The following is a 16,512-nucleotide window of genomic DNA, read 5'->3' as shown; positions in this document are numbered from 1 at the left end:
GAAAACTATGTGTATACCTAAAGAACGATAAAATCGTAATACAGTTATGCACAAGTTTATATTAGGATCTTCAGCAGTATTTTGCTTCTTTTAAGTGCTAATATCCAGTAATCTATAGGACTCGCACCAATATATATCAGAAAATTATATTAGATGTTTTCAATGATCATCTAAAATTTAATTTGGTCCAGAGTTTAAAAAGTTTTAATTTTGTCACTTACATTTCTAAAGCATTTCAAATTTCTAAGATAAGAATATCAAATGAGTACTTCAAAAAAAAAAAAAGTCAGTCAAGAATTTATCTACATCAATTTCATGTAAACCTTAATAATTACACCAACAAAGTTACATTCCCATCATGAAAGAATCTGAATCTGATTCAAAATGAGTAAGCAACAAGAATGGCTTGCCTGCACCTAGCCTTAGCCTGTTTGAGCCTCTCATCCAATGTCTCTTCCTTCACAGAAGCCTTCACCATTGCCAAATCCATTTCCATCAGCTTCAACACTCTGAACAACTCAGTCACCATTCTCTCTTCCACTTTCCCTTCATCCATCAGTATCTCTGCCTCCTCCCTCGCCCTCTCGGCCACAATCTCCCCGGCCTTTGCTAGCAACTCCGTCGACCCGAATTCCTTCCCCATTAGCTCCTCTAGCTTCTCCAAGAAGTCAGCTATGACATAACCTATTGGCAGCTCTAAATTAATCTCTTTTGTCCTCTTCCAACCAACCTCAAAATTCGGTGGCTCGGCCTGTGATATTTCAGTTTTAGGCCTTCTTTGCCTCACTATTTCTGATCTTCTTCTCTTCTCTATGGGAAATGTCTCTGGACTGTTGACTGTGCTAGAATTAGGATCTTGGGTTGGAAATTCTTCATTAGAATCATCATTGGAATAATCACTAGCTGCATAATTGGTGCTTAAGGCATTATTGTTATTATTATTAGTGATGCAGTTGATGGAGAAGTGTTTTCTTGGGTGGATTTGAATATTGGAAATCTCTATAAATGGTCTATGTGAATAGAGATGGTTCTGGTTTTGGTTTGGATGATGAGAATGAGAAGTAGAATATGATGAGAGAAACTGGAGGATTGTGGAAGCCATTGCTACTAGTTTCTTAATGCAGCAAAGTGAAATAAAGTTTAAAGATAAGGCTCTTTTGGCTTTTATATCTGGTTGGTTTGGTTTCTATGATGATTTTGTTGTAGCTTTTCATTTGTGTCAGATAATACAGTTAAATTTTGTAGTCCAATAAGCATAGAGTACTATGCTAAAATATCCCATGAGGAAGGAACATTTCACTTTTAAGTTCAGATTCATTGCAGTGATAACTGATAACAATAGACATGATTTACATAAAGATTAATAAATTTTCCATTAGTTGCTTTTTTGTTCCTAATTTCTTTTTATATTTTGAGTAATATCCAAATCAATTTAAAGGATAACAAATTTTAATTATTAAATTAGTCTCTAATATTTTATTTTGTTAGATAAATTAATCTTTGCATTAAATTTTGGAAAAATATCGACAAATGAATCATTATCATTTTAATAAAAATATAATAGTCTCTAAAAATTTTTAAAATTTTTATATCATTCTTTTTATAAGAATTTGATGTGAATATTAATTTGTCTAATAAAATAAAAATTAAAATATTTGCCTAAAAATTTTTCAGAGACTAATTCTAAAAATTATTCTTATGTTTTTTACTTTTTACATTCTTTTTATCTGACTTTTATATATTTCTACCACATATATAATCATTTAATATATTTATATTTATATAATTTATGATATAATAAATAATGTCATCTAAATCTACTATTTTATGCATATAGCGTTACTAAATTAAAGTCCAAATCTACTATTTCATGCATTAACGTTACTAAATTAGATATTTGTATAGTAAATATAGTTGGAAAATGCATGAACTAATACACTTTTAGTGTAAAAAAGAGAAGAGTTTATTGATTTAAGTAAAGCAAAAATAAAAAAATATTAATCACCTAAAAATCTCTTAAAAAATAACTTACAAAGTATATAAAACAAATTTATAAAATAGTTTCTAAATACTAAAGAAAATATAATATCTCTAAGATATGATAAGATTGTACTAAGTGGCAAAACTGAAAAAAAAAAAGTCTTATGCAAAAAAATGTTAAAAGTTAAAACTAATAAAAAACATATTATTTTAAATTTAATTTTTATATACTAATAATATAAAATATTTTATTAATGTATTATATCTATTTTTTAAGATAATCAGTCATATAATTAATAAAAAATAATTATTTTATTAATTTAATATTATTTAATTAAATATATATTAAAATTAATTTAAACTGTGCATCAAAATTAAATTTTTATTATAAATATAAAGAAATTAGAACAAAGGAAAGAAATTATAAAACAAAAGTAAAAGCTGTTAATTTTTACAGTGACGGAGAGTGGAAAAGAAACAAAAGATGAAAAGAAGCGAATTTTGGTGTTTGAAGAGAAGAAGAAAAAATGGCGAAGGTTTTTGGTTTGGGGAGTGAGCCAGTGGTGGGTTCACTAACTCCATCGAAGAAGAGAGATTACAGAGTCACCAACCGCCTCCAAGAGGGTAAACGCCCTCTATACGCCGTCGTTTTCAACTTCATCGATTCTCGCTACCTCAACGTTTTTGCCACTGTTGGCGGCAATAGGGTTTTCTTCTCTCACTCTCTATCTTCTACTCTTTTTTTTTTCGTTTAATTGTTATTTTCTAAAAGAAAAAATTTGAATCAGCGGTTCAAGATTAAGACTAGGTCTTTTAACTTGTATTCTTGTCATTGCTGTTAGATTCTGTAAAATTTTGTAACTTTTCACTTTGTTATACTAATTATGGTTGAAACCATAGCTTGAGCTTATTATCTTAATCTTCATTTTGTTTATTCATTTATTTATTTATTTTGTGCAGATTACGGTTTATCAGTGTCTTGAAGGAGGAGTTATTGCTGTTTTGCAATCTTATGTTGATGAGGATGTAAGTCCAACACTGGTTTTTTTTCCTGACATTTTATTATTTGTTTTGAAGAATTTAATTGTGTTTCAGCTTTGAGGTTTGTTTTTTAAAAATTAAATTTTAAGGAAGTTTGAAATTGTTATTGGAAAAATGCTTCAAATTTCATCTGTTATGTTGACCAGAAGGATGAATCCTTTTACACAGTGAGCTGGGCAAGCAATGTTGATGGTGCCCCATTTCTGGTGGCTGGAGGAATCAATGGCGTAATCCGAGTCATAGATACTGGTTCTGAGAGGATATACAAGGTATACCACACCTTTCAGGGGTTGGTTTATTCTTTTTTACATACAATAGACCAAAATAATGATGGTTGTTTGATTTTATATTTAGTGTTAGTTGTTAGTTCACAGTTATGTAGGAAGCATTGGGATGCTGAATGTCTTGAAAATGATTTCTTTTATTCATATGATTCTTGACGCAGTGCTGTTTTTTCATTAGAGCTTTGTTGGGCATGGAGACTCCATAAACGAAATCAGGACCCAAGCATTGAAGTCATCGCTTGTGATCTCTGCAAGCAAAGTGAGTAGCTTTCTTTTGTATGAAATTTTGATGGTAAGAGTAATGGTTTCCTTTCAACCATTAACATCTAAATTTGATTAGGATGAATCTGTCCGGTTATGGAATGTTCATACTGGAATATGCATTCTGATATTTGCCGGGGCTGGAGGGCATCGTAATGAAGTTTTGAGTGTTGTAAGTGCATTCATATCTATGCAATGTATTTCTCTATACTTTCTTGCTTAATTAGTAGTTCTCTATCTTAATTCTTTATTGTAGTTCTTTATCTTTTTGCTTTTTATAGGACTTTCATCCATCAGATATATACAAAATTGCTAGCTGTGGCATGGATAATACTGTAAAGATATGGTCAATGAAGGGTAAGAATATATTTTCATGCCATTATTTTATTAAACCTGGATATATACGATCTGTGTAAAACAATCTCTCATCTATTCTTGTCAGCAAAACAGAATGGTGTGTACCAATTGTAATTAAATATTATTGTCTTTCTCATTTAAGTGATCCTGGCTTTTATTCTGGTGCAGAGTTCTGGACCTACGTGGAAAAGTCATTCACATGGACAGATCTTCCATCTAAGTTTCCCACAAAATATGTGCAGTTTCCTGTAAGTAAAATTTTATTTGTAGAAGTACATACATATATGAGATCTTTTCTAATAGTAATTCTTTTCAGGTATTCAACGCTTCAGTTCATTCAAATTATGTCGACTGTAATAGGTGGCTGGGTGATTTTATCCTTTCAAAGGTGACACACTTTCCAGAGTTATTCTACTTCCCTGTGGCAACCAATGGTTGCATTTTGGCTTCCTTCACATGTTATAAAATGATCTTTGTGAAACCAAATACTAGTAAAAGAAAATGTTCAACGGTATTTCTGAAACTCCTTACCAAATCCTAGAAAACTTGGTATTCAACTGAACCACACTGCTCAAGAGTCTTATAATATTCTTCGAACTCAACTACATTTCATATTAACTAATATTATTCCCTTTATATTACATAAATTTATCTGCCGATTCTGAAATTAATGGATTATATTGCATTTCCAGAGTGTTGACAATGAAATTGTCTTGTGGGAGCCTAAAGTGAAGGACCAAACTCCAGGAGAGGTTTGTTAGAATTATTATCTTGTTTTATTTCATTTTAATTTAGACTTTTCTTTTTTTAATTTCAGTAATTATTTGCAGATACGGTTTCAATTTTTTAAGTTGAAAGCATTTGTGTTTGTTATTTAGGGTGTAGTTGACATTCTCCAGAAATACCCTGTTCCTGAGTGTGATATCTGGTTCATCAAGTTTTCTTGTGATTTCCATTACAATCAAGCTGCAATAGGTAATAACTAACTGCAATTTCTTCTTAAGTCGTATTTTGTTTTCTTCTTGTAACTGTGTATTACACAATTTGTTCATTGTGGTTTGCTGCCACTTCGTCTTTTGATACAACATCTGCTACATTTTATTTACAATTTTCATTTCCTTTTGGCTTTGCCAGGTAACAGGGAAGGGAAGATTTTTGTTTGGGAATTGCAGTCAAGTCCGCCGGTTCTTATCGCAAGGTTTGTTTATCATGTTATAATGATGAGACATGTTTTTATCTTAGAAAGTTTTTTTTATGCTCAATTCGTCACCTTTTCCAGGTTGTCGCATCCTCAATCGAAATCTCCAATCCGGCAAACTGCCGTGTCTTTTGATGGAAGGTAAATGCCATATTCTTATGTTGCCCTTTTGATGGAAGGTATTATCTTCTTCCCTATGTTTCTTTTCTCAAGCAGTTCCTTCTGTTATGCTGCAGTATTATTTTGAGTTGCTGTGAGGACGGCACGATATGGCGCTGGGACGATGTTACAAACGTGCCACCAGCTTAGCTTAGCCTCCATGACTGGTTTGGCCAGTCGTTGGAAAATAATTATTTTAGGAACATTGTTATTATTTGTATTCTATTTATTTTATTATTGAAATAGTTTGGTAAGTATTGAATGCTGTTTCAAAAAATGCAAGAAATGTTTCAAATATTAGGTTGACCATATGAATCAAATGATATTAAGTATTTTATTATGAATTGTCCTTTAATAACTCCTCTTATTATTCTTCTTTGCTGTGCACTACACACCTGGTTGTTGTAAGTTTGTAACTGTGGTATCTATTAGCATTGAACATCGTTAAAAAATTGTGTATATAACGTTCAAATCTGGAATTTTCTCCTGCCTCGTTAAACTGCCAAGGCCTTTGAGAACTACCTTTTTTACGTTGAATTTTTTGCTACATTTTCAAGGGGGACAAAATTTTTATACCAATGAGACAAAACTTTGTTATACCAACGAGACGAAGCTTAATTTCTGCCTCACTGATACAACACCCAACAAGAGTTTGCAATTTTGTATACTATATACACAAGAATCATATCCTATGTAAATTAAATCTCGTAACTTAAAATTGTACATCAACAAAAGGTATAGGGCCTTTAAAGTTGATTCCTCGACTGCATCAATAGGCCCTGCATGGTCTCAATCTTTTGACTTAGTTTGACAATGGTACGGTGCTGAGTGGAAGAAGAGTCCGAAGTACCAACATGAGTGATTAGTTCACTGAGTTTAGCCTGTGACTCTACAACCACTTCCTCAAGCTGAGTTAATGTCTCTTCCATGGTTTTGTGTGGTCCTTCATTAACCCCGCTTGGTAAGGGAGAATGTCCTCTATTACCAACAACACTACCATCTCTGGTAACCTTTTCAGAAGAGAAAATCTTGTCAATGCCCTCGCTTCCTGCAAGTCACCCTACCATGTTTAGAATATTAGAAAACTACTACAAATAACTATACCATTGTTGGTACCATTACTAGAAACAGTAGAAACTACCTGCAAATCATCATAACATTATTGGTTATAATTTGTCCAAGTATACAGTTATTTAGTTAGAAACAAAGGGAGTAGGAAAAGTAAGCACAAATGTATAGCCAAAGGATCAATAAGCTATACTATCAACCAAAGCTAGAAGGCCTAGAGAGTGATAGCGTTGCATCATAGTTTTCCATTGATTTGCCGAGCATTCTAAGTATCATACATGACATGATCACTAGTTGTCATCAATGAACCAACCACTTGGATTCATTAAACCTTGCTTCAAATCACTATCCATTACCTATATATTTAGTTTACTGAAGGCTATAACATAACAATAATAAATAGAAATTAAAAGAACAAGATATGTCCGATGAAAATTAATTCAGAAACATTAGAAACTGGAAAGCATACCTAGGTTACCAAGTTGATCTATTACAGCCAGACCAACAGAACCTTCCAGCTTAAGCAGCCGCAAAACTCCAGCAGTGATTCGGCCAATTGAATCAATTTCAGATTTGCACAGCAAAGTGAGGTGCTGAAGCTCATCCTTGGTTACTGCTGCTTCAATCTGCAAGGTACAATCATCATCAAACGCAACATTCATGAGACAATGACCTATATCTAACTATGAAATTCCCATTACCGGTTGTTTAACAGTGAACTTTATGTCTTCCACTTCCCAATTCACTATGTCATCAGTGTTGTCCTCACATAATATCAAGCGAACTTCAAGACCAACTCCCTCAGTTGTGTTACTATTTTCTTTATCCCCGTTTGCAATTAACATTGATGGAGGATTGCCCTTTTGGATATGAGGCTTTAATATTCGTAGCCCTTCAATTCCTACCTGTAAGTGCAAGCTCAATAAGGTAAGGTGTATGAAAGGGGTAAGACATATCTGGATGATAGACAAGAAACAGAAAAGAGATACACGTAGAAAACCAATCAGTAAGGATATTGAATTTTATCATTCTCAAAGGAGAAAGAAAATTCTTAATTCTGCAGTAATTTGGAGAAAAATTTACACAAACAGATTGCAATAAATCTTTGAAACTCAGAAGGAAGCTTTTTCTACCGTAACAAGCTCTATTGGATTTTGTTTTATCCGATGCAATTGTGCTTTGCCATCCAGAACCTTCTTTGGGCTACTTTTTGCATTTACTCGTAACCCACGGAAAGTTGTGTGCCAACACCTCTCTTCTCTGTCTACAACCTCAAGACTGGAGAACCACCACTGTTCAGCCATCTGATCTGCACCTTCAAGAGCAAATAACCAGTCTCTCAATTCTATAGTTACATCCACGTCATCTGGCTTCTTCAGGTGTGGAAAACTGGTTTCCTCCCCTTGTCTCATACTTTCAGCTAGCAAAAAGTTCAGCAAGTAAGAAATGTATACTTAGCAAATAAGTCTATGCAACACAAAACAAATCTATTTTATGTAATAAGCAAATATAGCAACTAGAAAAAATCAGGTGAAATTGCTTCATACCATCTTCTGAATTATCAACCATGAGAGGTGTTGTCTTAAAAAGTTTTGATAAGGGTCCTTTTTGTAAGTTTTCCAACCCTTTTGAAAGGCCTGTCCCAGGGCCTCCATCAGGTCCAAGTATTCCAAATCTATGCAGGAGGGCTTCAGCATAGTTCATTCCTCCACCCAGTCGAACACCAGAAACAGAAGCTGACACATTTAAACTATGAGACTCCATATCTTGCTCGTTTAGTGGAATGACATGAACCATACTGATGTCTAGAAAAGGGATTGAATGAGCATTTCCATTCATTGGATGTTTCTTATTCTTATCTACCCAAAAAACAGCTCTAAGATGAGGATATCCATTATCACTTGGTGAGGGAACATTTTCGCTAGGACTCAAGAATGATCCATTTTCACATGGTAAGTGCCCCTCAGCATCCACACAATCTATCTGGACACTCTCCCACCGTAAAGTAGATGAAACAACAATAGCCCCTCCAAGGGTTTTATGGGCGGCATTAATGAATAGATCATCTCCGATAAACTGTACTAAAGGCATTCCCTCAACATTCACCGAAGACTCTAGAAATCTAAGTTGGAGGTCCTTTACTGTTAAACTCACAGCAGTATCACTGGGAACCTTGTCCATCAGCTTTCCACTAAAAGACTTGTCTCTAATGTCCTCTAGTTGTTTCCTTTTCCCGACCATAGCTTTTCTCACTAACTCGCCCAAAATAACCATAGACGTCCAGGACAAAAAATAATTGTTCAACAGAAGTGTTGGATAGATACTGTCCACAAGCAACTCCAACCCTGACAATACCCCCTGAAGGAGGAATATGTAACAGTGGACTGCCATCAGCAGTTGCCATAGCTACTTCAATGCAAGAATCTTTGAGATCAACACATCTCAACAGTCCTCCAGTTTGTCCAAGGTAATTTTGAAGTTTGATTTTGTCATTACATGCCTCCAGGGACAAAGTAAGCTGCGATGCTCTGGCAGTCCACTTCTTCTGGCTAGCATCGATCGGTTGACCTTCCCAAAGACTAAAACAAGCAGGATCCTTTTCCAGGTTCAGCATTCTTAGTTTCAATGAGGGTGAATCAGAAAAGAAAAGGTTTTCAATTTGGAGTCTTGCTCCAGTGAAGGAGGTCTGAACTGTATTATTATCCATATAGATTTTAGAAATATCAGTTTCAATGTTGTCTAGTGGAACTGTAAGGTCAAGCCCCTTGAGACTGAAAATAAAAGATTTTATTGAGAAGTCCGGTAGAATGTCACCAGGACTGACAACAATACCATCAGCTAAGAATGAGGATATCCTCAGGCATGTTTCCTCCTGAAGATGAACCTGCACAAATATACAAAGATCATCAAACATATAATTAACAAAAAAAAAAAAAAAGACAAAAAAGATGCACTATACGTCTGTAACAAGATATTTATTGAAAGATGATGCACATACCATAAGAGGCTGACAATCAATAACTGTCTGAGAAGCAAAGGATGGTGGAAGTGGTGAAGGCATGACTTGAAGTGCATGGAGGCATATTAGAGGGATTCCCTCAATCACTTGCCACTGCTGTTCTCCTAGAGGGTATATTGGAGGGCAAAAGCTTCTAGCTGCCAAAAGAAAGGATTTAAAAACCAGTTGTTAAGCATTGGTAAAGTGATATATTATTTTCAAGAAACGTGTTCATAACTTAATACCAAATTCAGGCACATGGAAAGCATCTTTTGTGACAGCTTGCATCGATGGTTGCACTAGTGTACACTGCGGAGATGAATAGATGTCCCTGCATTCCAATGATAACAAGCAACCTAGTTACATTGTTACGATATAGTGATTAGCACAGTCAACTTAGGAAGGTAAACAGATTATTGTGCCATTAAAACTATCAAAAGCCACCAAAATGATTGATCAACTAGAGCATATGAGAAACCCTTTTTTTTTTCTCTCCTCTTGTCAATTTGCATTAACTGCTCAGGATTTAATGCAGGATCTAACCATGAAAGTGGTTTTATGGACAGAGCACAGAGGCACAAACCTTAAAATTATTCCACCAATTGTAATCTTGGTCAAGTTATTGTCATTCTCTCCTTCAGAAAGACTGGCCTGCAAAAGTACATGAAACAGTATAACTCACTGATAGCCTGATAACATTGCACAATAAGGGGGAATAACATGGCAATATGACATCTTAAAAGCACATTTGTTAAAAGCACGTGACATCTTAACCTTTGCACCATACATTCAACCATAGCATGAATCATCCAGATAATATAAGGAGCTTTCTTTTCTTACCTTTCTCCAAGATTGATTAGCTTAGTTATAAGAAATAAACTTATCACACTAAAATCACATTGGCAAAACAAATATAGCAGCTACAATTTTGTATTCCTTTTGTTTACTTGTTTGTTTCTGCATAGTGCATATCTTGTTACTAATGGAGCCTCCAAAGACCCCCTCCCCACCAAAAAAAAAAAAAAAACACACACAAAAAAAAAGGAAAAAAAAGCACAGATATAAATTAAAAAATAATATCGAAGGGAAATATTCTGTCCTATGTTTTTATATTTGCTTTTGATATATCCAATTCTATCCTTCCCTCTAGACAAGGCTAAGGTGTTGTCAGTTTATCACCAACACTCATAAGTAATATGGGACAAGTACCAAAGAAAGAATAATGGGGGAAAGAATAGTAAGATTATGTAAAGAAAAATAAAATGAATATGAAAATAAAGCATTACCCGAGAGAAAAAGAGGGACTGCAGCAAAAGCTCAAGCCGGAATTCTGCAAGTTATTGTCATTGGTTGGATCATTTATTAACTCTATGAATTTGACTATATAATTGAAAGAGGTTTAAATTTATCTAAAAAGAAAGCTATGTGGCTAGCAACAAACCAGTATCTTTAATGCAAAGAAATATATGATCTACAACAATCGAGACCAGAGAACGCCCAGCAGCTTCAGTTGATCGCTGCTATGATTCAATTACAGAAACACTCAAAGGATGTCAAAATGAAACAATATTTTTATTCAAAGGAAACTACTGAGGATGGGTATTCTGAAAAACTGAAAAGTTAAAAAACAGTGTGAAACCTGCTGAGTCTTTAAATCAACATCACCCCTGTTTAGACAGACATATAATCCTGTCATAAAGCAGAGAAGTGCGCGTAGCCCTGCTCATACATGTTGTAGTAACTCATGTCAGTGATGTCACAATGATGCCATGTGTATCAATTCAATGTGGATACAAGAAACATTACATGTGCCCTTTTACTTACCAGGTTCACTTAGTGCAGGGCAAACAGCTTCATTGATGTGCAACTGAACCTCAAGCCCAAGTGGACTGTTCAAGTCAGTTCTCTGAACTGTTATCTGGCAGTTATAAATTCCAGCTATATTTCATGACTCAAACATTCAAACATAAAACAGATGTTTATAAGATTAGTTGTAGGACTATATTTACATATGCTTCTCCTGATATTCCTTCAATAAAACGCTCTCCTCCAAAGAATACTCGCTTTGCACCATCATCATCTCTCAGGTTTGATCCCTCTTCAGAGAAGCCTAATGCAGCATCCGCGAACATGTCAGGATGAGGCAAAAGATCAATAGACAAAGATTCCCATTCTAGTTTCTGAGAAAGAAAAAAGAAAAACATGTATGAATTATTAGATGGTAATGCCAATAAAAGCAACATAACATCCACAACCTTGAGAGTATAGCTAAAAGTATAATTGCTTTTTATGAACCATTCTTTTTATTTTTCAATAAAACTTATCGGAACTATGTATTCTAATCATATAACTAAATGACAACTGTAAAATAAGCAAAATGAAAGAAATAAAAGCAAATCAATACAGATTACACATATAAGCATATTAAAACTAGAGAATGGATGAGATATTGAGATGCATATTTATATATATGTAAAAAAAGGCCACTTTATGTTTATCACCTCAATTATTTTTCATATTAATAAGATGTTATTAATTTTAGTTTGGTAAGTAATATAGCTTTTTCCCGGTTACATAAGGGGAAAAAGGGGGAATCTAGGAGCCATTTAAACTACAATTTATTTTCGTAAATATTAATTAAGTAGGGAGTGTTAAATAAGACATAGAATATTTAAACACAATGAACAAAAAGAAAGCAAAACTAAACAAAGTTGGTCAGAAATTATAAACTTTGAATAAAAAATTAAAAATAAAATAAAATTTCGCAATTTCTTTTAAATTTGATTCTCGGCCCGTATATATTCTCTTTAAGGAAGCCCTTAACAAAAATAAAAATAAAAAGCTGCAGCAAATAAAGAAACCGGGACGCACTCAACACTCAACAGTCAAAACTCTATCTCTACATTTTTTCCTTCCCTCTCTTTCTCTCTCTCGACTCCCGGCGGTATCACCACCACCCCCACCACGGCAGATGGCGGAGCAACACAGCTGCTGCTCATGCTGCTTCAGCTTCATAATAACCATGGGCCTCACCGCCCTCTTCTTCTGGCTCTCCCTCCGTGTTGACCAACCAAAATTCTATCTCGAGTCAATTTACGTTCCTGCCCTCAACAGATCCCTTCCGTCAACAACAAAAAACGACACCGTTTTATTCAAAATAAAGTTCACGAACCCTAACAAAGACAAAGGGATCAAATACGACGCCGTTCGGGTCAACATCTCCGTCTTCCTCTCCCAAAATACCACGCGCCTACTCTCCAACTCCACCGCCGTCGCTCCTTTCTACCAGGGCCGCCAGAAGAAGGCGCATAAGCCTAGCTCTGCCTCCTTCGTCGGAAACCTTACGCCGGCGGCGGGGATGGACGGGAAGGTGTATTTCCGGGTGGATTTTGCGACCGCGGTGAAGTACAAGATCTTGTTTTGGTACACGAAGCGACACGGTATGTGGGGAGGGGCAAATGTGGAAATTAACAATGGGGGTGTGAAGGTGTATCCGAAACCGGTGAGGCTTGGCAACGAGCCACCGAGGATCGTGAACGGCGCACCGGAGTTCCGTGGAGGCTATCGTGCGCTTCTTCCGCTATTCCTAGTTGCGTGGATAATGCGCACTCATTGACTTGACTTGACTTGACTTCACTTCACTTCACTAGTCTGTATTTTTATTGGAGGAATTATTTAAATTAATTTAATTTAGTTATTTATTTATTTATTTTTAAAAAGCAGTGAAACACTGAAACTTAAAGTTCACTGCCATTTTTTCCCCTCACGTAGACTCTATTGTTTTATTCAAGTTTCAGAAAATCGGACCGGTCATCAAACCGTTCTAGTCACTGGTTTATTGGTTTATTGGTCTAACCGGTTCAACCGATGGTTCAACCGAAAAAACCGTTTTAGAGTAGAATAGTAAATAAATTATAAATACACATCCTAAAATATAATTATAGTCTGATACAAATCTTAAAATATCTTTGAAATTAAAAACACTACATAAAATATCATCAACCAAATACATATGATCTTATCAAAATCCAAACTCAAAAGTTAAATAGTAATAAAAGCATATGTAAATATTAAATCCCAACATCATGGTTTATCAATTATCAAAATCCGCAAGAACTTGTTGCAAATCTGCTTCGGTGGGATGATCTTCACCTTCATTCCCACCCTGATCAGCAGAAGAAAGAGATGCAGCATAAAGACCACTACTACCACCGCCACTTTGATATAAATCAGCATCAATTTCACCTAATAAAATAGAAATGTTATCATTATATTATAAACTAACAAGATTCTAATAAATCATTAGAAATGTTATCTAATAAATGGAATTTTACAATCCAAAAGCCACCGAGCAAATCGTTTATCAACCTCGTGTATCGCCTCTTTGTTTTGCATAACACTTTTAATACTTGGTTGAGCTCCTGGAGTTGTTCTTGGTGCAAAAATAGGAGGAATGACTTTGGCTTTTTTCTTTGGATCGCCTCCAACTCCTTGCTGACTCGAGGTACGCTGCTGTTCCTGTTCTTCTTGAGCTATTGCCTCATCAATTGCATCCTCTACCTCATCACCACCCTCTTCACCAAAACTTACTTTTCTTTTCTTTTTGCTGGCCTGAATATCTTTCAACAAACTTTCCATCTGTTTTTCCACATCATATGGAACTTTAGGACATTTTTTCACGTCTCCAGTAATCTTTGCTAGATGCTTCTTCATCCTGTGAATTCCACCTCCATTGAAAACTTGTAGACAAAATAAACATTGATATTGTGGTTTTCCATTCACGTGTTGTAGAGCAACATATTTCCAAGCTAAATCTGTTTTTCCCCTAAGGTTAGAAGAACCTTGTGAATGACTATCGTTAGCACTAGGATTAGCAGCATCATTCGGAATAGGAGTATCGGCAGACATATTATTCACAGAAGCATTGTTATCAGCAGTTGCTTCTTGATTAATACTATCTTCCATAACTGGAATTAATAAAACATGTATGAAATTAAACAACACAACACAATACAGAAAATGCAGTTCAGTTCAGTTCAGTTCACAGAAAATGAAATCAGAAATTGACAACACAACACAATGCAGTTCAGTTAACAGAAAATGAAAATGAAATCAGAAATCGAAATCAGAAATTGACAACACAACACATTCGAAATCAGAAATTGACAACACAACACAATGCAGTTCAGTTCACAAAAAATGAAATCAGAAATTGAAATCAGAAATTGACAACATAACACAATGCAGTTCAGTTCAGCAACTAAAATTGAGTCCGATGCAACGATAAGCCAAAACAACATTTGTTTAAAAGGAAGAAAAATACAAATCAGTAAAAGAAACAAAAAATAAAATGAAACCCCAACTATAATCAAATACAAGACCTAAAGCAAGCTAAAACTCATGCTATTAATCAAACCTCAACTATGCTATAAACAAATTTAGGCAATGAATTAAGCATGCATATAGACCAAACCCAAAGGTTCAATTCATGCAAGAAACAAGTTTTTCTAATTTCTAGGAGCTACTGGGCAAATTGCTCAGATGATTTGGATTTATTCAACAATAGCATGGGGAAAAATTACCACTGATGAACTAAAACAAGCTTAGAAATGAGAAATTAAGTAAAAGCAAAGGATCAACAACAACAATAGTAAGAATAAGAAAATTGGTACCCTGCTAGTAACTTTCTTATTCTCCAGAGGTAGAATAGCGAGATAAATGCAACCTTTGATCTTAAATCTGTGACTAAAATTGAAGAAAAAAAGAATCAAATCAAATCAATACCGAAAAATTAGAAATTCAAAATCAAAGTAGCAACTAATTATGTCAAATACTCAAGCTACAAACAAATTCAGTTCAGTTCAGTTCAGTTCACAACACAGTTGACAAAGAGCAAGTTCACAGGAATTGAAATCAGAATTTGAAATCAGAAAATTGAAAGAGCAAGTCCACCGAACACAAATTGAGCTGCACAGTTCAGTTCACAAAATAGAGCAGAAAATAGAGCAGAGGACCAAACACCAAGTTGACCAACAAATAGAAATTGTGCAACAAAGAGGAATTAAGCTACAAGACAGAGCAGAAAATGCACAGTTCAGTTCACAAAATAGAGCAGAAAATGGAAAAATGCAGTTCAGTTCAGTTCAGTTCACAGCATAGTTGACAAAGAGCAAGTTCACAGGAATTGAAATCAGAAATTGAACATTGAGGACGAGGAGAAACAGAATATGAGGACAAAGAGAAACAGAATATGAGCAGAGGTCTAACTTGAGTAACTTCAGTTCAGTTTACAGAGGACGAGGCGAAGGACAAAAAGAAATGAGCAGAGGACGAGTCACTCACCTGGGGTCGATGGAGGGCTCCCGGTGTTGACCGTTGAGGACCGCCGATGAGAGGCTACTGCGTGCTGGTGAAGATGAAGACGATCGAAATTGAGGGCACCAGGCGACGAGAAGATGAAGATGAGCAGGAACCAGGCGACGCCGGAGATTGGAGGGTTGCTGGAGCTGAGGATGGCGAGTGGCGACACCACGAGGGCGAGGGATGGCGACAGGGCTTCAGGCAGCGCCGCTAGGGTTCTTCTTCTCCATTGGAGATGATGATTGCTGAATGAATGGGGTCGAGGCTCGGGGGAAGAAAGGGGGGGTGCTCCACGGGAGGGTCGGGTCGGGTTTGGTTTTTTTTATTTTTTTTAAAACGCAAAACGACGTCGTTTAGTGAAAGATGCATAACCGGCCGGTCACCGGTTCGGTCCAACCGGCCGGTTTTTGACCGGTTCATCGGTTCTTGAACGGTTCTTCCCTCTGCGGTTTTCAGATAAGGATCGGACCGCTTGCAGCGCCGGTTCGCGGTTAAACCGGCCGGTCCGGTCCGATTTTCAGAACATTGGTTTTATTCATTCATCATTGTGTCATGTAAACCCAAAAAATGGAACATTAATTATTTTACTTTAGCGGTTAGTATTCATTTCACTGCCATTAGTTCTGTTCCCAATCTGCATTCATTGTCAACTATTACCTTATGCACTTGTATATTGCTATACATTAATGCGTGCAGTTTGACTAATCAATGATGGAGTGAAAATAGGAACTCTGGCATTAATCAATGGTGCTAAATCCCAAGGAAGATTGTTGGCGTATGTTTTGTTGATACTTGATACTCAGTTG

General features: G+C 35.5%; 3 protein-coding genes and 1 pseudogene across 3 annotated transcripts; 2 read left to right on the top strand and 2 right to left on the bottom strand.

Moving 5' to 3' along the window:
* Window positions 1-245: 245 nt before the first annotated feature.
* LOC130982854 (protein CHLORORESPIRATORY REDUCTION 41, chloroplastic-like) lies at window positions 246-1,167 on the bottom strand. The gene has a single exon (XM_057906973.1). It carries the CDS (start codon window positions 1,100-1,102, stop codon window positions 380-382), a length of 723 nt encoding a protein of 240 aa, XP_057762956.1. The 5' UTR covers window positions 1,103-1,167; the 3' UTR covers window positions 246-379.
* A 1,279-nt stretch (window positions 1,168-2,446) lies between these two features.
* LOC130982047 (polycomb group protein FIE1-like) lies at window positions 2,447-5,609 on the top strand. Its single transcript, XM_057905892.1, has 13 exons — window positions 2,447-2,687; window positions 2,941-3,006; window positions 3,168-3,290; window positions 3,484-3,564; window positions 3,646-3,738; window positions 3,848-3,923; window positions 4,092-4,171; window positions 4,240-4,311; window positions 4,616-4,675; window positions 4,802-4,898; window positions 5,058-5,121; window positions 5,203-5,262; window positions 5,358-5,609. The coding sequence occupies exons 1-13, from the start codon at window positions 2,508-2,510 to the stop codon at window positions 5,428-5,430; spliced, it is 1,125 nt and encodes a 374-aa protein (XP_057761875.1). The 5' UTR covers window positions 2,447-2,507; the 3' UTR covers window positions 5,431-5,609.
* A 186-nt stretch (window positions 5,610-5,795) lies between these two features.
* LOC130981426 (uncharacterized) lies at window positions 5,796-11,550 on the bottom strand (annotated as a pseudogene).
* Window positions 11,551-12,170: 620 nt separating this feature from the next.
* Window positions 12,171-13,320, top strand: LOC130979344 (protein NDR1-like). Its single transcript, XM_057902765.1, has one exon. The coding sequence runs from the start codon at window positions 12,318-12,320 to the stop codon at window positions 12,960-12,962; it is 645 nt and encodes a 214-aa protein (XP_057758748.1). The 5' UTR covers window positions 12,171-12,317; the 3' UTR covers window positions 12,963-13,320.
* The last annotated feature ends 3,192 nt before the right edge of the window (window positions 13,321-16,512 follow it).

The sequence above is a fragment of the Arachis stenosperma genome, chromosome 5 (genome assembly GCF_014773155.1).
Source record: "Arachis stenosperma cultivar V10309 chromosome 5, arast.V10309.gnm1.PFL2, whole genome shotgun sequence".
In the NCBI taxonomy this organism is placed as follows: domain Eukaryota; kingdom Viridiplantae; phylum Streptophyta; class Magnoliopsida; order Fabales; family Fabaceae; genus Arachis; species Arachis stenosperma.
Note: the sequence above shows the minus strand (reverse complement) of the source record. Positions and strands in the feature narration are given on the sequence as shown.